This window comes from Dipodomys spectabilis, unplaced genomic scaffold (assembly GCF_019054845.1).
Source record: "Dipodomys spectabilis isolate Male_0828 unplaced genomic scaffold, ASM1905484v1 ptg000017l, whole genome shotgun sequence".
Lineage (NCBI taxonomy): Eukaryota > Metazoa > Chordata > Mammalia > Rodentia > Heteromyidae > Dipodomys > Dipodomys spectabilis.
Genome location: NW_024870694.1, coordinates 19,105,479 through 19,127,613, shown reverse-complemented (window position 1 = coordinate 19,127,613; position 22,135 = coordinate 19,105,479). Strand labels below are relative to the sequence as shown.

Genomic DNA, 22,135 nt, shown 5'->3' with positions numbered 1-22,135 from the left:
AACCCTGAACCTGGGTGCTGTCCCTCAGCTCTTCAGCTCAAGACTAGTGCTCTATCACTTGAGCCACAGTGCCACTTCTGGCATTTTCTGCTTATGTGGCATTGAGAAATCGAACCCAGGGCCTCATTCATGCAAGGCAAGCACTCTACTACTGAGCCACCTTCCCAGCCCTATAGTTACACCTTAAAGTAAAAAACTTTGCCTTCATCTGATTTTAACAAAGTATATTTTGTAATCACATGCATGTTGTTTTATTCTCTTTAAATTTACTTTTTTTGCTTTATTATAATTTAATTGCTCTATCTATCTATCTATCTATCTATCTATCTATCTATCTATCTATCTATCTATCTATCTATCTTCTATCTATCCACCTGCCTAAATACCAAGCTATAGTTGAAGGCTGAGTTCTGTTGGGAATTTTGAAAGCCTTTCTTGAATTAAAATAAATGGAACATCTAGTAGAATCAAGAGACTTTGGTTCTAATTCTTGTTTTGCCAAAGACCTTCTGATTGGCTTTTGGCTTCTGGCTTCAGTGTTCTCGTTTGTAAAACAGGTAGAAATAAGAATTGATGGTTAAGATCTTTCCAGTTTTTAAGTTCTTTACCATCTACATCAATACTAGATAATGTAGGAAGCATTAGACAATTGAAAATCCAATTGATACTCCATAAGTTTTGTTTTCCTTTCTGAACAAAACTAGTAGTTTCCATCATTAATAAATTAGAGAACTTTTAGAGAATTAATTCAGTGGGGAAGAAGCTAGGTGCCAGTGGCTCTCACCTCTAGTCCTAGCTCTTCAGGAGGTAGAGATCTGAGGTTTGCAGTTCAGAGCCAGCCCTGGCAGGGATGCTCACAAGACTCTTATCTCCAATTAAAAACAGCAACAAAAAAGTCAGAGATGGAGATGTGGGTTAAGTGGTACAGTGCTGGCTTCGATCAGGGACAGCCCTTGAATTCAAGCCCCAGGAAGGGCGTACACGCATGCATGCACGCACACGCGCACTTACGCACACGCACGCACACACAGAGCTCTCCTCTTCCCAGCAAATATCAGAATTATTGGGAGGAGGCTTGTTGAAGGGCATTCCAACTCTGCACATGCCCTCTATGGAAGAAAAGAAACCAAGCATTAGAGCTGATGAATATATCTGAATCAATCAGACACCTAACACTCTCTCGTTTCTCCTGTGATGTCTCAGCCAACTCTTTGCCTACAGGTCCAGGGAAAGAACATTCAGTCACTTTCAAGCCCATTCTGTTCTACCTTCAACAGGTTTCACCATTAGAGATTACTGTATGCCATCTTGTTTTTCTTTTGTTGTTACTGTTTTATTTTGTAAAACTGGGGTTTGGACTCAGGACTTCTCACTTATTAGTGAATGTTTTACTGCTTAAACCATGCCTCCATCCCTTTTTTGCTTTGGTTGTGTTTGAGATAAGGTCTTATGTTTTTGCTTAGGCTGGTCTGAACCACCATCCTCCTATTTATGCTTTTTTCTGTAGTTGGAATGACAGGTATGAGCCACCATGCCCAGCTTTTTCTGTTGAGGAGTCTCATGCCAGCTAGTTTCAACTTGTGATACTGCTGATCTCAGCCTCCTAACAGGTGTGAGCCATCATACTTGTATGTCATACTTTTAACTGAAGTCTTCCTGTGACTCCTCCCATTAGTTGTAGGGTTAACTCTTGAAGCAGTCAAAATTGATTTAGCATCTCTCCCACAAGAGCACTTTACTGGCTTATAGAATAAGAAGTCCTTCACTTTTCTCTTCCCTTCTCCTGTAAATATTTTCATAATATCTTCATTTCTCCATAATCAGGCTATGAAGCCCCTCATTATGCCAGTGGTATTTCCTAGATAAGATCTGGTTTGTCTACATCCAATCTGCAAACCTCAGAGCCCAGAAATCAATTAATTCACTCCTCTAGAGAGGTCTGATCGGGGCAGGATGGGAAGCAGACATCATCTTGCCTGATTAGACATGATAAGCCTGTGAGGAGCCTGGAATCATTGTGGATGCTAGGAAATTTTGGAGGATTGCAATAACTGTTTTGATTAAATGAATATTGGATTGCATGGATTACATGATGGCCCTCTGAAGATGGCATCTGTCCATCCTTTCAGTCCATCCTCTACCTCACTGAATCTAGGTCAGATCTGGGATTGTTTTGACCCCTGGCATATGGAAGACATTCTTTTCTTGGCTTTTGAGCTCAGGGATGAAAAAGACCTGATGGATGTTGCTTTTAGCTTCTTGGAACTATGTAAGAAATCCAGGTTCCCTAGTGGAAAGAGTGACCACATGGAGAGGCCTTGGAAGATGAGGAAGCTCTAGAGGATTCCATAGAGAAACCAAAGGTACTATCCTGTGATGGCCTAGTGCTTCATTGTTTGAGGTATCCCACACGAAGCTCCAACCATGTAGAACTGAGGCTGGTGAGGCCCACTGGTTCCTGGCCCATGGAATCATGGGTAACACCAAAATGGCTGTTGTTAAACCTGTGAATTTTGATGAAGCAATGGGCTAAAGGAAGCACATTGTTAGGGTAAATAATAGCAAACAAGAAGCATAACAGGTACACTTCTAAGGTTTTCTGACAAAAACTGTGCACATATATATGTGTATGTATTTTGGTATATTTATCCTTACATATATTCACAAACATACTAACAGTGGTTGTTGCTGAGAAATGAGATTATAGGTCTTACATCTCATCTTTCTGTTTTTCAAAATGTTTACCATTTTTATTTTATAATAGCGAATTCTTCATGTATTAGTGCTTTGTTTTGTGTGTGTGTATGTGTGCTGGTATTGGGTCTTAAACTCATGCTCCCCCTTAAACTCATGCTCCCCCTTAGCTTTCTCATTCAACACTGGTGCTCTACTACTTGAGCCACAGCTCTATTTCTAGCATTTTGGTGGTTAATTGGAGATAAGAAACTTACAGACATTCTTACCTTGGCTGACTTTGAACTAGAATACTCAGTACACAGGCTCCTGAGTAGCTGGGATTACAGGCCTGAGCCACCAGAGTACTCAGCTTTCCCCGCTCCCCCTCCCCCCCTCCCCTTTAGATCTTCTGACATTTTATGTTGTTGATTTACAATAAGCCTACCGCTAATTACAGATGTTATGTGTATGATCACATGTAGACATTTAAAAGAAACATGAGTCTCAAGAGCAGTTTTACATGGCTTTTCTCTGCTCCAGAAGGCCACTGAAGAATGTTCAGATTTATGTAACATAAATGTAACAACAAGGGGACTTCTACTTGACTAACCCAGTGGAGAAAGTTCTCAATTCTCAGGCTGTACACTTCATTATTTTGCTATTGTAAATCTCCTGTTTATATGGTTATGGAAGAGTGGTTGCCATGGCAATGCAATCCCCCTGAATACCAGAATGCGTCTAAAATTGGTGAAAGTGACTTTTTCAGGGTTTCCTGAGGATTAATCATTTTCCAAGAAATTTTTTTCCACCTCCTGTTAGAATGACATTATCACGGCATTTTGTCTCATCCTAAGACCGGGATACTGTGAGGAAGGGGCAGAGAGGGCAAAGATGATGGCTGCAAACTCAGATCACCAAGAATCTCTTCCTATAAAACACTTTGGTTTCTTTCATTCCTCTAGTGCTTTGCATATCCAGAGTCCCTTCTTGCCTTCTCCCCTTCCATCCGGGGCTCATTCTTTTATTTAAATACCTTTTTTTTTTTTTTTTTGGGTCCAGTCGTGGGGCCTGAACTCTGGGCCTGGGCGCTGTCCTTCAGCTCTTCAGCTCAAGGCTAGCACTCTACCACTTGAGCTACAGTGCCACTTCTGGCTTTTTTTCCTTTTTGCATATGTGGTGCTGAGGAATCGAACCCAGGGCCTCATGCATACAAGGCAAGTGCTCTACCACTGAGCCACCTTCCCAGACCCTAAATACCTACTTATTTTGAGCCAAGTTATCACTACGTAGCCCAGGCTGGTTTCATGTTTGTGAGCATCCTGCTTCAGCCTCCCGAATGCTGTGATTACAGAAGTGTGTCACCACAGCTGGCTCTATCCTAGACTCCTCTGGCGGCACCTTTCTGGTTTTGTTTACATCTTCTGATTCCTTTTCCTTCCCTTGCCCGCAGCTACGAACTCTGCTTACTACTTCCTACATACCGTCTCTCTCCGGGCCCCATCTGCCTTTGCTTGGGCTATTCAGTTATGCTCCAATTCATATGTCCCAACCCCTAGGACCTCAGGGTGTGACATACCTTGGGCTGTTGCCCAGGTGATTAGTCAAGATGAGTTCATGCTGGAATAGTGTGGAGCCAATTCAATAAGACCATACTCTTGTAAGAGAGAGAAATTTGGTGGACACCCCCCGCCCCAGACAAACATGCAAAGGACCAATTGGTCCTTCATTTCTTCCTTCAGAGGGAGCCAATGTGCCAAGGTACCTTGATTTTGGACTTCTGACTTCCTAACATCTTGGATATAATAAATTCATGTTGTTTAACTCATCCAAGTTGTGAAATGCAATGCCTTCGTGGATTACTTTCTCTTGGCCTTCTATTTCCTTCTCCTTAAGATGCTGTTTGCCGGAACTATGGAAACTGATTCCTGTTGCCTCAGAGCTGGTCACTGCCTGGGTCATTACCCTCTAACAAGGTTCTGATCCCTCGAGGCCCTTTCTTTGTGCTTACTTTTCATCCCTGACTAAGTCTGGCACTTCGCTGTCCTGTAGAGCAAGCTGAGTTAAACTGATCATTCCCTGGAGTGTGATTCCTTGCTCCCACTCAATATATTATAGCTTCTCCAAACTCATGGAGGTTAGACAAGAGAGCGAGAGCTCCAGATTGTGGGAAGGAGATAGACCTATATCTGTGTTGACTTTGGAGAGCATGTAGAATCATAGGGTGTTAAGCTGAATGGGACTATGGAGTGAGACTTGTAGCCCACCTTTGTACAGAAGCGGATGATGGAGGTACAGGAGTGTTCAGAGAGCAAGCATCAACACTAGCCCTTGGGCTGGGTCCCCTGATTCTTAGAATAGAGGGATAGACAAGAGCTACTTGCCTCGCAGGTATAGAAGGGGATGCCAAAGGGAGACAAAGAGCTGAGTAGGACTGGTCAGCACGTCACAGGCCTAGTGATTTGCAATCGCTAGTGCAATTAATGGGAAGGGAGGGTTGATTAGAACAACGTGGTGGAGGTGGGTCCTACAAGGCCAAAGCGTTCGAAGAATGATAGTGCCAGGGCACAAGAAATGATGGCCACTCTGCATGTGCAGACAGTGGTTGTACAGATTAGGACTAAAGATAGCCAGATTCCTAGGCTTAGTCAGGATTGGGTTGGGTATGAGGGGCACAGCTGGGTGCCCGCATGTGAGTACGATCTCTGGCTCTGCTGTAACCCAATGCACTGAAATGGTTCCCAGGCACAATGAATGGGAAGCTAAGGGCCCAAGTAAAAGCCTGGACTTTTCCCGAGCAGCTGCAGAGAGATGCGCACACAGAGTAGAGTTCAGTCTTTCAGATAAGGCTCTGAGTCCAAATGCCAATAGTGTATAAAAGTCAGAGTAGTACACTAACCACTCAGCCTTTCCAAATTATGCTATAAAGAGGTTTAATTGACTGAAAAAATACTTACCATATTATGCAAAGTGGGAAATACAGGCTCAGAAACACAGGACCACACAGAAGCAACCATGCAAAGCAAATTATGTTTCCAAATGCTAATAAAGTTTACTGATAATCTTAAACTTATTCCACTTTTATCATGTGCAATCTACATTCTGTAGTGAGCATGTATTACTTATAGAGCCTAAAGGTAACTCTATCTTTATATTAAAGATATTATTTCTGCATTTTTAAGGTAATAGAATCTGTCGCTCCCTGTGGCACTGCAGTGATTCTATCACTCTGCTCTCTAGCCGAGAGGAATCCCATCTTGCTTTGGTGAAAGCATCTACTTACATTCTGAGTATTTCTGGAGCTGATCAAATTCTTCGGAAGTGAGGGAGATCCATTGCTCTTCATTCATTTTCAAACTGACTCTGAGGGCTTTGAGGCCAAGTATGGAGTTTGGTTCAGAAAGGTGAAGCCGAGGCCCAGCTCAGGGCCTGGCTCATCTCAGATGTGCAGTGGATAAAGCGTTCAGGAGGCTTTTCGGTACTCAAGTGTCTATGTCAGTAGCAGGCACGTTTTTTGTCAGCTGAGACAAGATTACTGCTATTCCTCAGGCAACATTCCTGCTGCAATTCAGGTGAATTCCAAAATCCTGCCGCTCCCTGTGTGAAAGCAGAAAAACCATTTTAAATGAGAATGTTAGAATGAAAAAAAAAATCCCCAAATATTCTCAACTGAAAGGCCTACAGAGGACCATGGCCCAGTGGTTCTGGGAGGGCTCAGTTGTGGGAGGTTTGTAAAGAACATAGAGACCAGAACAGCACGATCAGTGGCAAAGTGGCCTGAGATTAGGTGGGTCATCACTTCCTACCTCATGGATGGTACTCTATCACTTGAGTCACACCTCCAGTCCTGCTTTTTGCTGGTTAACTGGAGATGGAGTCTCAGACTTTTCTGACCTCACTGTTTTCAAACCTCAATCTTCCAGGTCTCAGCCTGGAGCTAGGATTATAGGCATGAGTCACCAGTGCCTGGCTGGTGGGCCATACTTCCATACTCTGGGAAAGTTTAAATGTCTCTGATAAACAGCAGTATTAGGGCTACCCTAAGGGAACATAATGAAAATGCCTTGGGCTGTTAGATGCTTAGTAATTATAGGAACAGAAGCCTATATGGGGGTAATTGGAAAGGTAAGCCGTCTCTGCTTGCGTGACTTCTAAATTGCACCTTTATTGCTGCTCATCTTCCATTGGTAGGCCACTTTGGAAATTCAAATAATTTCTAAACTGACTAACATCTAGTGGCAGAAGCAGAGCCATTAAAAGGAGGTTAGCAGAAAGGCCTGTTAGCCTCAGGGCAGAGAACCTAGGCAGACACGAAGGGCAATAGATTCAAACACTTTCCCTTTGATCCTCTTCTAAAATGATACATTTCATCAAATCATTTTTGTGGGTAATAAAATCAATGTAGTGAGTCAGGATGAAAAACTTGTACCAGAATAGGATAGAATGAAAAAGAATTTAAAATATTAGGGTACATTTACCATAAGAAAGTTTTACTTCATGAGAATTTTCTCATGCTACATGCAATGTGTATATTGATCATAAAGAGAAATGTTATTTCTTATTCTGAATTTGAGGTTAAGGAAAAGCTCCAAAACACTTTGGCATAATAGGAGTTGAAATAAAGACATGGTCCGTTATTAAAACAAAAGCCCAGTTTTAGTAATCAAGCATCCATCCAGGGGACCCTCTATAAGGCAGGTGTAGGGAACTTGGAGCACATGCAGCGTGGAGGTCCCAGTGGGAGGTCTATATGCAGAGTTTTCTGGATGAGTGTGTAGACTTCGCTGCTCTGGACCCAGACCTGGAGGGTTAAATGAAAGAAATGGGAGGAATAGAGAGGTTCTAGCTCTGAAAGGAAGGACAGTTAGTGGGAGTCTCTGGGTAGGGTGTAAAGTCCTGGCAGCTCAGGATCTTGCAAGTCTAATCTCTGTCCTCAGTCCACCAGTAGACTAAAGTCTGCTTCCTGGTTCCTAATACTGTTAACAACACCAGTTCCAACTTCCACAGGTACCTTTCAGTCCTCCTTTCTCCATTCTCTCTTTCTCTCTCTTTTTTTCTCTCTCTCTCTGTGGACCTTTTCATGGCAGAAAAACTTCTACCTTAAACCAAGATATATATATATTTTTTGAGTATGTGTACCAGTACTGGTATTTGAACTTGGGATTTAAGCACTGTTCTTTAGCTTCTTTTGCTTATAACTATTTAAACCATAGCTACACTTCTGACTATTTGGTGGTTAACTGGCAAAAAAGGATCTCACCAACTTTCTTGCCCAGGCTGGCTTTGGACCTCGGTCCTTAGCTCTCAGCTTCCTGAGTAGCTAGAATTACAAGCATGAGCTACTGATGCCTGACTCAATTTTCTTTCTGAGTTTTCCTCTCCCTAATCTCTTTCAGTCTCTCCTTTTTGCCATCTTTAAATACTGATGTTTCCAAAATCTTCTCTGTAGCTCTCTTCTAACCCTACCGTCCTTTCCTGAGGCACCCCACCCACCTCCACAGCTTCCACAACTTTCCAGCATTGAGTTGCTCCCATGATCCAAATCTCAATATTCATATTTTCTCCCAGAGTGACTGCGACACCATTGTGTATTCCAAATCAGCACTTTCCAGGAGTCCCAACCTGATCCTCCCTTTACTCTGTACATATCCCAGAAAAGCCAATACCCTGTGTGAAGGCTGAGCTTGAGCTCCACCCCCTTTTCTCCTGCCAAAACCAAGCATCAATCCAGAGGTGTGACTGTCCATAGGATGCTCTCCCCCCTCTGTCATACCAACGCATTCCTGAACTCAACCCTAACCATTTCTGTCTAGTTGTTTTCAACAGCTTTGTGCTGGTGTCTGTGCCTCAAGGTTTGCTCTCTTCCTCTTAATCTGCTCTGCGAATTGCCAACCAGATCACATCTTTCCTGGCAATATAATTCTTCAATGCTTTCTGAAGCCTACAGAAGGAGATATAATCTTTGCGTGATCCACAGAGCTTTTTACGATCTTGTCCCTGATGATCAATTCAGACAAAAAGCAAAGAATGTTCTTTCGAAGTATTTTCCATCATACAGAGGAATTCAACATCACAACTGTTATTACCATTGCTGCTGCTATCATTTAATGGACACACATTTGACACTATGCTTTATTCTTTATGTATATTATCTAATTTAGTCCTCATAAAACATGTGCATTAAGTGTAGTCATGCCCATATAACCACATTTTGGTTAATAACACACTGCAGAAACAATAGTCTCATAAAATTACAGGGAGCTGGAAAATTCCTGTGATTTAATGATAGTCTAGCTTTTGTAGTATTGTGGTTCAACATATCACTCGTGTTTGTATAGGTGCTGAGTTTAAACAAAGGTATTGCACTGCTAGTTGTACTGTACATAATTATGTACAGTACATGATACTTTGCAATGATAATAACCTGTTATGCCAATGCTTTATATATTTATTATAGTTTTAATCATTATTTTAGAGTGCTCTTTTTGTGTGTGGGCTGGGACTTGAACTCAAGGCCTAGCTGCCACCCTTTCATTCCAGGATGGTGCTTTATTAGTTGATCCACAACTCTACTTCTGGACTTTGATGGTTAAGTGGAGGTAAAAGTCTTAGGCACTTTCCTGCCTGGGCTTTGAACTACAATCCTCCGATCTCAGCCTCTGTATAGCCAGGATTACAGGCGAGGAACACTAGTTCCCAGCTCCTCCTTTCCTCGCCTTCCCTTTGTTCTGGTCCTGGGGCTTGAACTTAGGACCTGGGTGCTGTCCCTGAGATTTTTTTTTGCTTAAGGCTAGCACTCTATCATTTGGGCCGTGGTTCTGCTTCCAGCTTTTTGGTCGTTAATTGGAGGTAAGTGTCTCGATGTTCCTGTCTGTGACAGTTTTGATCTTTGATCCTCAGACCTCAGCTTCCCAAATAGCTAGGATTAAAGGCATCAGGCATGAGCCACTGGCATTTGGCCACACTCAGATATTTCTGTTCACATGTGGTGCTGTACCAATTGAACCATGCCACCACTCCCAGCATTTGGCTGGCTATTTGGAGATAAGAGTCACACAGATCTGTCTATGTGGGCTAGCTTTGAACTTCAATTCTCAGAGCTCAGCCTCCTGAATAGGATTACAGGCATGAGCCACTGGTGCTGGGTTCTAATACCTTTTAAGATATATACTGTCATAGAACATTTACAAATGTCAATTTTGGCTAGACCGTAAAGAAATAGTCTCCACAATTATCAAGAATCAATATCATAAAGACTTCATTCTTTAACTACATTGTAAGGAAATTAAAAAAGTTATTAAACAAAAATCTGCCAAGTATATACTACATGTGTGCCAGGTGTTTTAGGTCTTTAGTATTCATTCATGAAAATGAGTTGTGATCTGCATGGAATTGCACCAGAGGTAAGGGAAGCAGATAGTCATGCTTAAATGCTGTAGTGAGTATGACTCATCAAGCTTCCATCCACTGATTTTCATATCCTCTGACAATTCCTGCCTGGGTTGTCACTGCAAATGCAATTTAAAAACTGCAGCATTCCCTTTATATTTACTATCTAGAATTCTACTGCATAGCACTTCTGTTCTCTGATCTTGATTTATAGCTGCATATATTATCATAAATAACTTATTTATGATAATACTGTGAATACTATATATTCTGTGAATACTATTTATATGTACTATTTAGAATGATATGAATAGTAACAGGTAGATGTAAATAACTTTTTGCAGATAGTAAATAATGGTAAATATAAATGGACACTAAATTAAGATGTATCATTTTAAGTATTCATGGATAGTTTATTTAGTGAGCTATAGTATTGTACTATATATATATATATATATATATATATATATATATGTAAAATGTAGCAATGTACTATCTTTATCTGGGTTCTCAAATTGTCCCAGATTTGAACAGGGAAAGCTTGTTTGAGGCAGCTCTTAGGGTTTTTGTAAAATTAATTTTTAATATTATTTGTTTATTTTGCTGGTACTGAGATTTCAATTCAGGGTCCTGTGTTTGCTTGGCTTGCTTGCTTAACTAGGGCTCTACCACTTGAGCTATGACTCTGGCCTGGCATTTTGCTGGTTATTTTGAAGATGAAGTTTCACAAACTTTTCTGCCCATCAAGCTTCAAACCATGGTCCCCTAGATCTCAGCTTCCAGAGTAACACTGAATTCCAGAGTAAATTATGGGTATAAAACACTGATGTTCAGCTGGTTTTGTTTTTTAAACATATTCCCTTCATTCTTTGGACACATCTTTATTTCTTGGCAATGCAACATATTTCAGGTTCGTCCTGACCTTGTCAGCCCTGGTTCTAAGATTAGTCTTCTCCCCACGGAGCCTTGATTCCTTTTAGGGGAGAGTGATATTTGAAAGCAAAGTTTGGACTTTAGGTATGCTCATGGCTCTGGAGCTTTGTCATTGCTTCTAGGTCCTACCAAGGGCAGAGCTAGGAAATTTAAGCATGTATACACAAACACACCTCACATCTGTCTGTCTTTCCAGCTGTCTATGGCACTGTATTCCACTTGTACCTCCAGATCTAACCCAATACCACAGTGTCCATTTTAGCTTTTCCTTTGTTCCATATTTTCCAGTTCTCTTCTCCGAAAGTTTTTGTTTTCATTAGCTACAATATAGTTATTTGCTCAATCTTAAAATACACAGAGTGTACTTTCAGAATTGCTGGTCCACACTGATGTGAAAACAGAGTTCATGATTTGTTTACCGTTCTTTTGTTTTTAGCCAACATGTCCTCCTCCAAATATTCTTCTCCAAAGCTGCTGAGGTCAGCTATCCCCCTTCCACACTCCACGCTTGTTCTTCATGTTAGGGTGTTTTCACCGTTGCTGTGGATTTCTCTCCAGTATAGTCCCAAAAGTTAAACTATATAAAAAGTGGATGCAGACAAACATGGCTTTTCCCATTCCTTTTGTTTGGTTCCCATCCTTCCCTTTTATGTCTGAACATTTCTATTTATCCCACCTGGGTTTATTCTTACACAAAGAGTAGATACATGAATGCCTTATTTCTCCTTTTTTTCTTACACAAAAAGGCAGCACACACTTGATAGATTATTGTTTGTACATTTTTTGGTGCTGGTATTAAGGGTGAACTGAAGGCCACACATTCTTGCTTGGCTTTTTTTGTTTAGAGCTGGTACTCTATTATTTGAGCACCTCTGCTCTGAAAGCGTTTTTTCTTGGTTAACTGGAGATAAGCGTTTCATGGATTTGAATGATGATCCTCAGATCTCCGCGTCCTGAGATCAGGTATGAGCCACTAGTCCCTGGCTTGTAAATTGTTTTTGCAATTAACAATATAGCTTATAAATTGCTCCATATCTATTCATAAAATTCTTCCTCACCTAGAACCAAATGACACTGACACTTTCTTGCTTAAAACCCTTTGGCTTCCTGCCTTGGCTCCTCAGACAGTTCTAGAAATTCCTTCACCTATGGTAACAACTCACTTCCCCACTCTCACCTTAATTAGTTCTTGCCCCATATGTTCCACTTTCTACCTGATTAACCTTCTGTTTATTTCTAGCATGAGTAAAATGCCCAGCACATGGAAAGACCTCATAAACCTGAGCTAGGAAGTGGACTAAATAAGCGGTGCCTTCAATGTATCTGGAAGTCCCTTCCCCACTTCCTGCAATAAACCAATACCCATTTGACTAGTTCTGGATAAAAAGGACACTTCTGTATCCTTTCGGATCTCTTTGAGCAAATACATCCCACCTGTGTTCCAATATGTCTGTGTTGTGGTAGCTGATGAGTCTAAGAAGGAGACAGATACCCAAAAAGCTAATCACCGCCCAAGCTGATGTGAGGGGAATAAGCAGGGAATTATGAAGTTGAAAGACACAAAGGTCTAGAAGCTTCCTGAAAGAGCCTGTGCCCTTGTTGAGGGAAGGTAATGAAACAAAAATGTGTGTTGTAATAACTTGCAAATATTCACATTTTGAAAGAGAGAGAGAGAGAGAGGGAGGGAGGGAGAGGGAGAGAGAGACGAGAGAGAGAGAGAGCGAGAGAGAGAGAGACCCAGTACTGGGCCTTGAACTCAGGCTGCTACGCTTTTTCTGCTCAAGGCTGGTACTCTACCACTTGAGCCACAACTCTACTTCTGGCTTTTTGCTGGTTAATTCGAGAAAAGAGCCTCTCCGACTTTTCTTGTTGGGCTGGCTTTGAACCTTGATCCTCAGTGCTCAGCCTCCTAAGTGCATGGATTATAGACATGAGCCACTAGCACTGGGCTAATATTTTTATCACTGTTTTCCAACATCGCTCAGCGCTCCGCTTCACAGTGGAAGGGGCCACACTGTTCTTTGTTTCTATCAGGAAGAATTAGGGGCTTGAACACGGCTTAACTCTCCAGATGGATCCCACGTGAAGGCCCACCTCTTGCTTCTGCCCTTCAATGGAGATGATAGCTAACCCACAGCAAGCAGGCTGTACTGGCTCCCATCAGTCAGCATTCCTCTTTCTGCACCAGCCCAATCACTCTCCTCTCAGAGGCTCTTTTCAATGTAAACAATCTTCTTATTACCACCCGGAGCATCTTTCCTGACAGAACAAAATTTAATAGGGTTTTCTAAATAAAACTCAGATTGGATATTGTCTGACTTGGATGGGAGAGGAGTATTTTATGTCACTGAAGCTATGCCACTCTGAGCAATTGCTTCAGCTCCCTGTGCCTCAGTTTCCTTGTCTATAAAATGAGGGGGTGGAAATAATGGTTTCGAACACATTTTTCTAGCTCTGCAATTTCATATCCAGGATCAAACTCTATTTGTTCTATACAGATGTCAGCATGGAAATCACGAGTCAGAAGGAGACGACAAATTCAATGAGGATTGAATTGCACCCCAGGTCTCTATTCATTCGAATGAATCAGCCATACCCAATTATCCAGGAACAAACACCTCTTCACTCTCCTAAAAACATTAGTTCATGAATATGACATCAGATTGGGGGAACTTATTTATGTGCATCTGAAAATTTATAACAAAGCCATAATGAGTCCAATTTTTATAAGGGAAAACTGACTGGGAGCTAGAAAAGATAAGAGCTTTCTCTCCCGCTAGATTTGAGACAAGTCACATCTTGACAACTGCCCTTTCTCTGGCTCTTGTTCCTACTATTCCTCTTCAACCTTGTGTCTCCTACATGGTCCATAGTTCAGTTCAAGTATCCCCTACACTAATTTCTTCTTAATTTCCTAGCCTGAGCTGGGGAAAATTTTCTTTGTGCTCAATAACAATTTGGAGTTTCCTGTATTATGACACTGAGCACTCTGTATGTAACTTGCTTCCCTACAAGATTGAATTTCTTTAGGGCAGAAGCAATGTCCTGTCTACTTCATAACACTAGCTGCAACATCTTGGCCACTGGGAAAGTGGATCTCTTTTTTCTTTCTTTCTTTCTTTCTTTCTTTCTTTCTTTCTTTCTTTCTTTCTTTCTTTCTTTCTTTCTTTCTTTCTTTCTTTCTTTTCTTTCTTTTCTTTCTTTCTTTCTTTCTTTCTTTCTTTCTTTCTTTCTTTCTTTCTTTTGCTCTCTCTCTCTCTTTCTCTTTCTCTCTCTCTTTCTCTCTCTCTTTTCTGTCTGTCAGGGGGCTTGAACTCTGGGCCTGAACACTGTCCCTCAGCTCTTCAGCTCAAGGCTAGTGCTCTACCACTTGAGCCACTGTGCCACTTCTCGTTTTCTCAGTGGTTTATTGGAGATAAGAGTCTCACGGACTTTCCTGCTCGGGCTGGCTTTGAACCGTGATCCTCAAATCTCAGCTTCCTGAGTAGCTACGATTACAGGAGTGAGCCACCGGCGCCCGACTTATCTTTTTCTTTTTTTGAGTGAGATCACTTACCTGGGATAAAGCTCCTACCATATCGGTCTGCATGTCCTTATAAAGAACTGATAATAAAGCGTTAAAGAGGAACAGAAGACATGAGTTGCTGATAATAGTATTTGTGAGTGGCTGAATTTATGTATAGAAATATGAATTGGTATACACATTTTCATATTGAAATACTGTCCTATAAACTTACAGGTATCAAAGTTATAATCTATAACTCTCCCAATCACTTTATTATATACATTTATATGTGATAGTTATAATCACTTTATTATGCTTAACACGATATTGTGCTGTAAGTACTTATTGATAGCATATTAGTAATATGTTACTTGAATTCATCAATGAATCGTCACTATTGTCATTGCCAGTTATATTAATGGTCCTCCACCATTCCTGATATTTTGGAATCTTTTTAGTCCATTTTCCCATGTGCCTGTAATTTACCTTTAGCCATACTGAAGCAGTAGAAGCAACACTGTCTGCAAAAGTCTGGCAGCTTTCATTATGTTCTTGGGAACACCGAACTGCCTTGTAAGAAGTTCATCCACTTTGCTGGACAGACTACCCAGGGACCACATGGATGGAGGGAGGCTTACTATTCCATGGAGGAGAAACTGAGCACCTAAGCTGGTGATGAGAGCTGAAGTCCCAGATTTATGAGACCCTACTCAAACCATTCCTGTCACCACTCATTTGTGGAAGTCATCCTGACATGCAAGACAGAAGCAAACTTGAATTGCACAGAATTGGTAAGCATCTTGTGGAGTAAAGATAACTTATACTTGCTGAGCCTTGTCTGAATTTCCAGTGCACACAATCTTGAAGAATAATAAAACCATGGCTGAGCCACTGAGTTTTAGAGTACTTAGTTATGCAGCCAGAGATAACCTACACAACTGTATAGGCACTTTGGGCGTATTTACAGACATATTTGTTTAGCAACATGATGTACATGATCTATGCTTGAAATGCAACTTGTTCATGTCTTAAAATTTTACTAATGGGAAAATTATAGGCTAAAAATACTTTTGATATACGTCTATCACTGTAGACTGTAGAGTTAACCAAATATCCTCTACAGACTCATCTGATGTTGATGAAGTTAAATAAGCTGTAGTTTTTTAAATTACAAAGAAAGTATGGCAGTAGCTGAAAATCACAACCAAATCGAAACAAGACTGACATTGCAATAATAGTGTGACCTTCCCCTAGGCCGTAGGGTTTCATGATGCCTTCAGCTTTCAGAGCCTGCCTGACTCCATAGATAACTGAATTAGAGCCCTCGGGGAACTTGCTCATAAGCTAATTTGAGTTTATGAATAGTAAATATGAGTAGTCTCTAATAACTCAGTAGATTACCAACATGATCTTTAAGTATTAAAATAAAGCCTTGCAACTACATAAGAACTCAGGAAACACATTCATGTGAGGAGCATTTTGTACCTCATTTGTGGTCTCAGGATGAAGGGGAGAATCAAAGCATGTCTGGCTGAACTGAGTTTCTCAGAGGTGGGTCCAGCCACTAGTGATTGTTGGTACCTACGAGAGGATTTTAGGCTTGTGGGGAAAAGTGAGAACCCTACTCCAGGGGTTGCCTTTGTCATACATAGTGTTGGTCTGAGGAGTGTGGATAGCCTGAGAATGAGTCATTAATTAATCTATTTGTTCATCTGCTCAACAAATCATTGTAACAACAAGCAATAACAGTAACAACCTCCTGTGTAGACTAGAACCCATTTGCTGCTTAATTCACTTAATCTGTAATAGGCACCAAGCCCTGTGAGGAAGGTAATTTATTTTTGTGCCACTACTGGGGCTTGAACTCAGGGCCTAGTACTCTTTTTTTGCTCAAGGCTGGTGCTCTATCACTTGAGCAACTTGCTGCTTTTTGTTGATTAATTGGAGATCAGAGTCTTTTGAATTTGTCCTCCTGGGCAGGCTTTGAATACAGATCTTCAGATACCAGCCTCCTGAATAGCTAGGAATACCATTTTGAGCCAACAGCATCTGTCCAAGAAGGTATTTTTATGGATTTTTTTTCTATAGCTGTAGAAATTCACTAGTAAGTGATAGGACTCGTATTAAAGTCAAGTCCTTTTAGTTCCAAGGTCCATGATCTTTTCTCTATCACAATACCTCTGGGTAAGTTAGTGTTGAATACTAAGAACCTGACCCTTGTAAGTGCTGATACTCTCAATAAGCCAGACTTATCCTCCAACAGGAATAAAGTTAAAGGAAAAATCACCGCATGCCCCCAGAAGGCCACTATAAGTACAGAGAAAAGAAAAACTTATTGAACATAAATACAGAATGAACAAAATACAAAATGTGCTAGAGATTTGGAGGTCAGACAGGAGACCAATAAAATCTTGTGAAACCTGGAAGCACGTTCGCTCACCCTTGTTCCTAGGGTGCTGCTGTGGAGATGTTAAAGAGAGGCTGTACATAGACTGCAACAGAAAGGTCTGATTGTGGACTTCAATTGAGGGGCTAATAAGAAAGGATCATGAGAGAAAATCTGAAATATCTTCCCTAGACTCATATTCAGTGCCAGGGGAAACTTCTGCCAAACTATCCATCCAGCCCAAGTCTGGTCTTGGAGTTATAGAGATCAAGATTCAGATCCTGACTCTATTACACACAAATATGTGGTGTGATATAGTTTGTTCTCCATCTCTAAATGGGCATAATACCATTAATACATGCTTTATTAGATTGCTACAAGGCTTATTTACATAATAGTTGTGAGTCATAGCAAGTCATAATACTTTGTATCAGTGGTACCTAAAGTTTAGTACCCATACCAGCAACAATAACATTATCTGGAAATAAGTCATAAAAGGAAATTCTTGGAGCCCACCCAATATCTATGGAAATTCAGGGTGACCCAGCAATATGCTGGTTTGTTGTAACCACTGCTTGCTGTTAACATAAGGAGCAGGTCGAGGAGGAGAAACTTGGAGAACCTGGAGCTATCCCTTCTCATTCAGGGCCCCTCAGGCAGACAGATTCTCAATCACTCATGTCAATCCCCATTTTTCTAAGGCAGGAAAATATTACAGAGAAGCCAGAGCTCCAAGATTGCCAGAAACCTGTCATTCTGCCATGTTCCAAATTTTCTCATGTTATGACTTATACTCCCTGCAGAATTTTTCTATTCCTTTCAATCTACATCTATTTTTCATACTTGTGACATTTGGTGCCAAATATGTCATCTAGGGAGGGCAAAGAATGAGTAATAAGCATTTCTTTCCATAAAGTGAATGGACAAAAAGCAGAAACAAAACCTTCCAAGAATGCAAGAAAATGCCCGCTGTTCATCTCCACATTAGAACCAGGACTGTCCCAGAAGAGAGGCCACAAGTTCTGGTCTTAAAGCATGAGTGTGGTACATGAGCAGGTTCAGAACACCAGGAGGTGTGGTGGTAGTAGGGTGTTGTATGTATGCGCAATAGCTTACAAATAACCACAGCAAAACAACATCAGAGAAGCAGTATTCAATTTTGGAACAGAATGTGAAGCCACACTGAGTGAGTTATGTGAGGCAGGAGGAACTTGTAGTCAGTTGGACCATCGCCATTTTCCACTTCCTGAACCACCTATATTTTCCCTTCTCCCTCTCTATTTCTTACTTTCTAATCTCCTTTCCCTTTCTCCCTCCTCTTTATTTTAATTATAGTAACACAAACAACAACAATCATGTATCGAGTCTATTGGTTCCACACACACGTACTCTTCAAAATACTATTACCAGGCAAGTGTTGTTGTACCACTGTACATAGGACCAGACTCCTTATAGATCACTGAGTCTTCCAAGTCAGCCTAAATGTAAAGCTCAAATCCTATTAACATCTGCATTGGCCACAGAAAGGTTATTAATATCATCCTTAGGTTGCAAACTCTCTAAGAATGGATTTTCTGCCCCTTCCAGGAATCTAAGATTTCGTTTGTAGAATGCTCTGAATAGTTAGGTACTTCTTTCTTTAACCACAACATTGTAATGGATAATCATGTAATAATGATTCAGCACCATGGACAACAGTATCCAGGGAGCTAACCCTTCTCTCCTAACCCAGACAAAATTTCTAGATGGCCACCTTTGGGTACACCAAAGGTGTCTAGAATCCAGTTTCAAAAATAAAGTAATAGGGCTGGGAAGGTGGCTCAGTGGTAGAGTGCTTGCCTTGCATGCATGAGGCCCTGGGCTCAATTCCTCAGCACCACATAAGCAAAAAAAAAGAAAAAAGAAAAGAAAAAAGCCAGTGGCGCTGTGGCTCAAGTGGTAGAGTGCTAGCCTTGAGCTGAAGAGCTGAGGGATAGCGCCCAGGCCCAGAGTTCAGGCCCCACGACCGGACCCAAAAAAAAAAAATAAAGTAATAGCTAACCTTTACTGTGTGACAATTGGCATTAATTATTGTATCTTGTTAACTGAACATATATACCATGTGAGAAAGACATGCTACTGTGTTCATTTTAAAGCCAAGGAAACTAAAGCACAAAGATTAAGTCACTTATCTAAGGTTATGGAACTATTATCATGTCCAAGTGACTTTGAATTGTTCATTATGGAATAATTTTTAGATACACATAATAAAATGCATTTAACCTCTATTGAAGGCCCTTCACATTGCATAGTTTTTCTGCTACTATTAATAATTGTCAACAATTTAGTAAGTACTGTAGCATCTTCCTGTTGTTGCCACCTAATGAACTATAACCTAAACAAATATAAAAACAAAGATGGATTGCATTAATGACATGATAAGAGCAAAGAGTTGATTCAAACATTCTGGAAGGAAAATGGAATTATTGCTGGGAGAGAGCTTCAATCTTATTGACTCTACTCTCTACAAAGTCATCTAGCTACTGAACATAGAATGGATTAAGGGCTCCAGGACACACTGCAGCAGCCTCACTGGTTTGCATGGGAAATTAAATTGCTCCCCTACTTCATGCCCACCAGGTTCCAACCCTGTCCACCTGTGGTTTCCGAAAGGGGAGTCATGACCCATCTGGGAAATGTCTTTATTGAAATGACAATATTTAAATTTATGATGAATATATTTGTATTTCTCAATATCTATCTTCTGCCATGTGTTCTGGAATATTGCCACGGGCAATGCTTCTTTTACCTTGTGTCATATAGTAGCAACATTATGAACAAAGCAGAAACCATAACTATAAATATAAAAGATTTTGTTTTAAGAATTGATAATTGAGGATTAGAAAAAGAAGGAATAGAAATATATGTATGGGGTATGAGATTTAAGAATAAAATTTAAATTCTACACAAAAAAATATAAAAGCTTTTGGTAATCAATGAGAGAATACCTTATTCAACATTTTGGTACATTTGAAAACCTAAATGCAATGGAAAAATTTTGAGGAAATATAAACTATCATAAGTGACTCAACCACCTTACACAAGTCACAATGGTCTATATCCTAAATTCAGCCAACAACAAATGCTGGTGGGGATGCAGAGAAATAGGAGCCCTAGTGCACTGCTGGTGGGAATGTAAACTAATTCAATCACTCTGGAAAGCAGTCTGGAGGTAACTCAGAAAACTAAACATAGATCTTCCCTACGAACCAGCCATACCACTCCTATGCATCTACCCTGAGCTACTAGATATAAAGACACCTGCACCTCCATGTTCACTGATGCACTGTTCACAATAGCCAAGATATGGAAACAACCTACACCCCCCACTATAGATGAATGGATCCATAAATTGTGGTACTTATGTACAATGGAATATTACACAGCTATTAGAAAGAACAAAATAATGGCATCCACAGGGAAATAGATGGAACTAGAACAAATCATGTTGAACAAAATAAGCCAAGATTAGAGAGACAAATGGCACATGGTCTCCCTGATATGTGGATGTTAAATTCCAAATGCAACGAGATAGACAAAGTAAACAAGACTCAAGAAACAAAGGACCTCTTCTTAATTTGTTACATCATTTTTAGATGGCTCTATGTTCTCGACCCCACATATGGTATATACATATGCACATCTGCGGGAAGCTAGGAGGAGGGCACAGAATCAGAGGGAAATGGGAAAAATACAGCAGAGGGGCCCATCAGCTGCACTGGACGTTGATGAAAACAAACTAAGCAATTCAAGGGCAGCAAAGTGCAGGAGGGACTGAGAGAGGAGGAACAGCTGATACTAAGCAAAAGGAAAGAAATGTACGTATCACCTAACTTGGAAGTTGTATTGTCAAAGTTTGTAGAGTTCATAAACTTTATAGACCATGATCATGACAATTTGCCTTGTGGAGGTTAAAATGTGTTGTGAATTTAGCTTAGTATCACTATCCCACAATACTGTGAAATTTATGTAATCACTTAATCGCAATAAAGAAATTTTTAAAAATTGACAAGAAGAACTGGGAGCTGGAGGCTCACCCTGTAACCCTAGCTACTCAGAAGACTGAGATAGGAGGATCAAGGTTCAGAGCTAGCCTGGGTAAGAAAGTCTGTGAGACTCTTATCTCCAATTAACCACCAGAAAACTGGAAGTGGAGCTGTGACTCAAAGTGGTAGAGTGCTAGCCTTGAACAAAATAGCTCAAGGACAGTGCATAGGACCCTCGTTCAAGCCCCATGACTCAAACCCCCTCCTCAAACAAAGAAAAGAAATAGAAAAGCCAGACTAGCCCAGTAAAAGGGGACAAGACTGAATCAATATCCAAAGAGATACTTGCCCCTGGTCCAGACAATGTTAAGGCAAGTTCAAGTAACTATCAAGGAACAGATAATTCTCTTCTTAGATGAAATGTACCAAACTAGAAAATTATGTTAACTTACATTATTTTATGTGGCCATATTTCCTGGTTACAAAAACTGAATGAAGAAAATACAAAACAAAACAAATTAAAGACCACCTTCACTTATTAAATTAAGCAAATCTCCACATAGAATAGTAAAATCCTGTCTAATATCAAAAGACCAATGCCTAGATTCTCATTCCAGGAAAGCAAAGATGAGTCAACAGTATCAAATCTATCAATGCACTATTTAAAAAAATACAAATCCACATGACTTTGTCAATATATTTAGGATAAATTTCAGTATTCAAGTGTGATGGAAAAGCAACTAAAGACCTAAGCACATTAGAAGATAAATGAAACATCCTTTTTGTGTATACACCAGGGGATTTGCATCTTTTCACCCTTACTTGGCTTTTTTGTTCAAGGCTGGTGCTCTACTACTCAAGCTACACCCTTACTTCCATAAGTGAAGCATCTTTATTTATTTATTTATTTATGTTGGTCAGTTGTGGGGCTTGAACTCTGGGCCTGGGTATGGTCCCTCAGCTCTTCAGCTCAAGACTAGCACTTTACCACTTGAGCCACAGTGCCACTTGTGGTTTTCTGGTGGTTTATTGGAGATAGGAGTCTCAGGGACTTTGCTGCCTGGGGTGGCTTTGAACCACGATCCTCAGATCTCAGCTTCCTGAGTAGCTAGGGTTACAGGCGTGAGCCACTAGTGCCTGGCAAGTGAAGCATCCTTTACTCATATGGCTGTGAACCAAAATCCACAACAAATGTTATGCATCTTGGAAAAATACTAGAGAATA

At 40.6% G+C, this 22,135-nt stretch overlaps 1 protein-coding gene across 1 annotated transcript in view; it reads right to left on the bottom strand.

The window, feature by feature from the left end:
- Positions 1 to 22,135, bottom strand: part of Dgkg (diacylglycerol kinase gamma) — a 206,193-nt gene that overhangs the window by 160,800 nt on the left and 23,258 nt on the right. The window contains exon 2 of the mRNA XM_042667936.1: positions 5,957 to 6,270. Within this exon, the coding sequence (XP_042523870.1) occupies positions 5,957 to 6,023 (67 nt within the window). The 5' untranslated portion in view covers positions 6,024 to 6,270. The remainder of the gene's footprint in view (positions 1 to 5,956; positions 6,271 to 22,135) is intronic.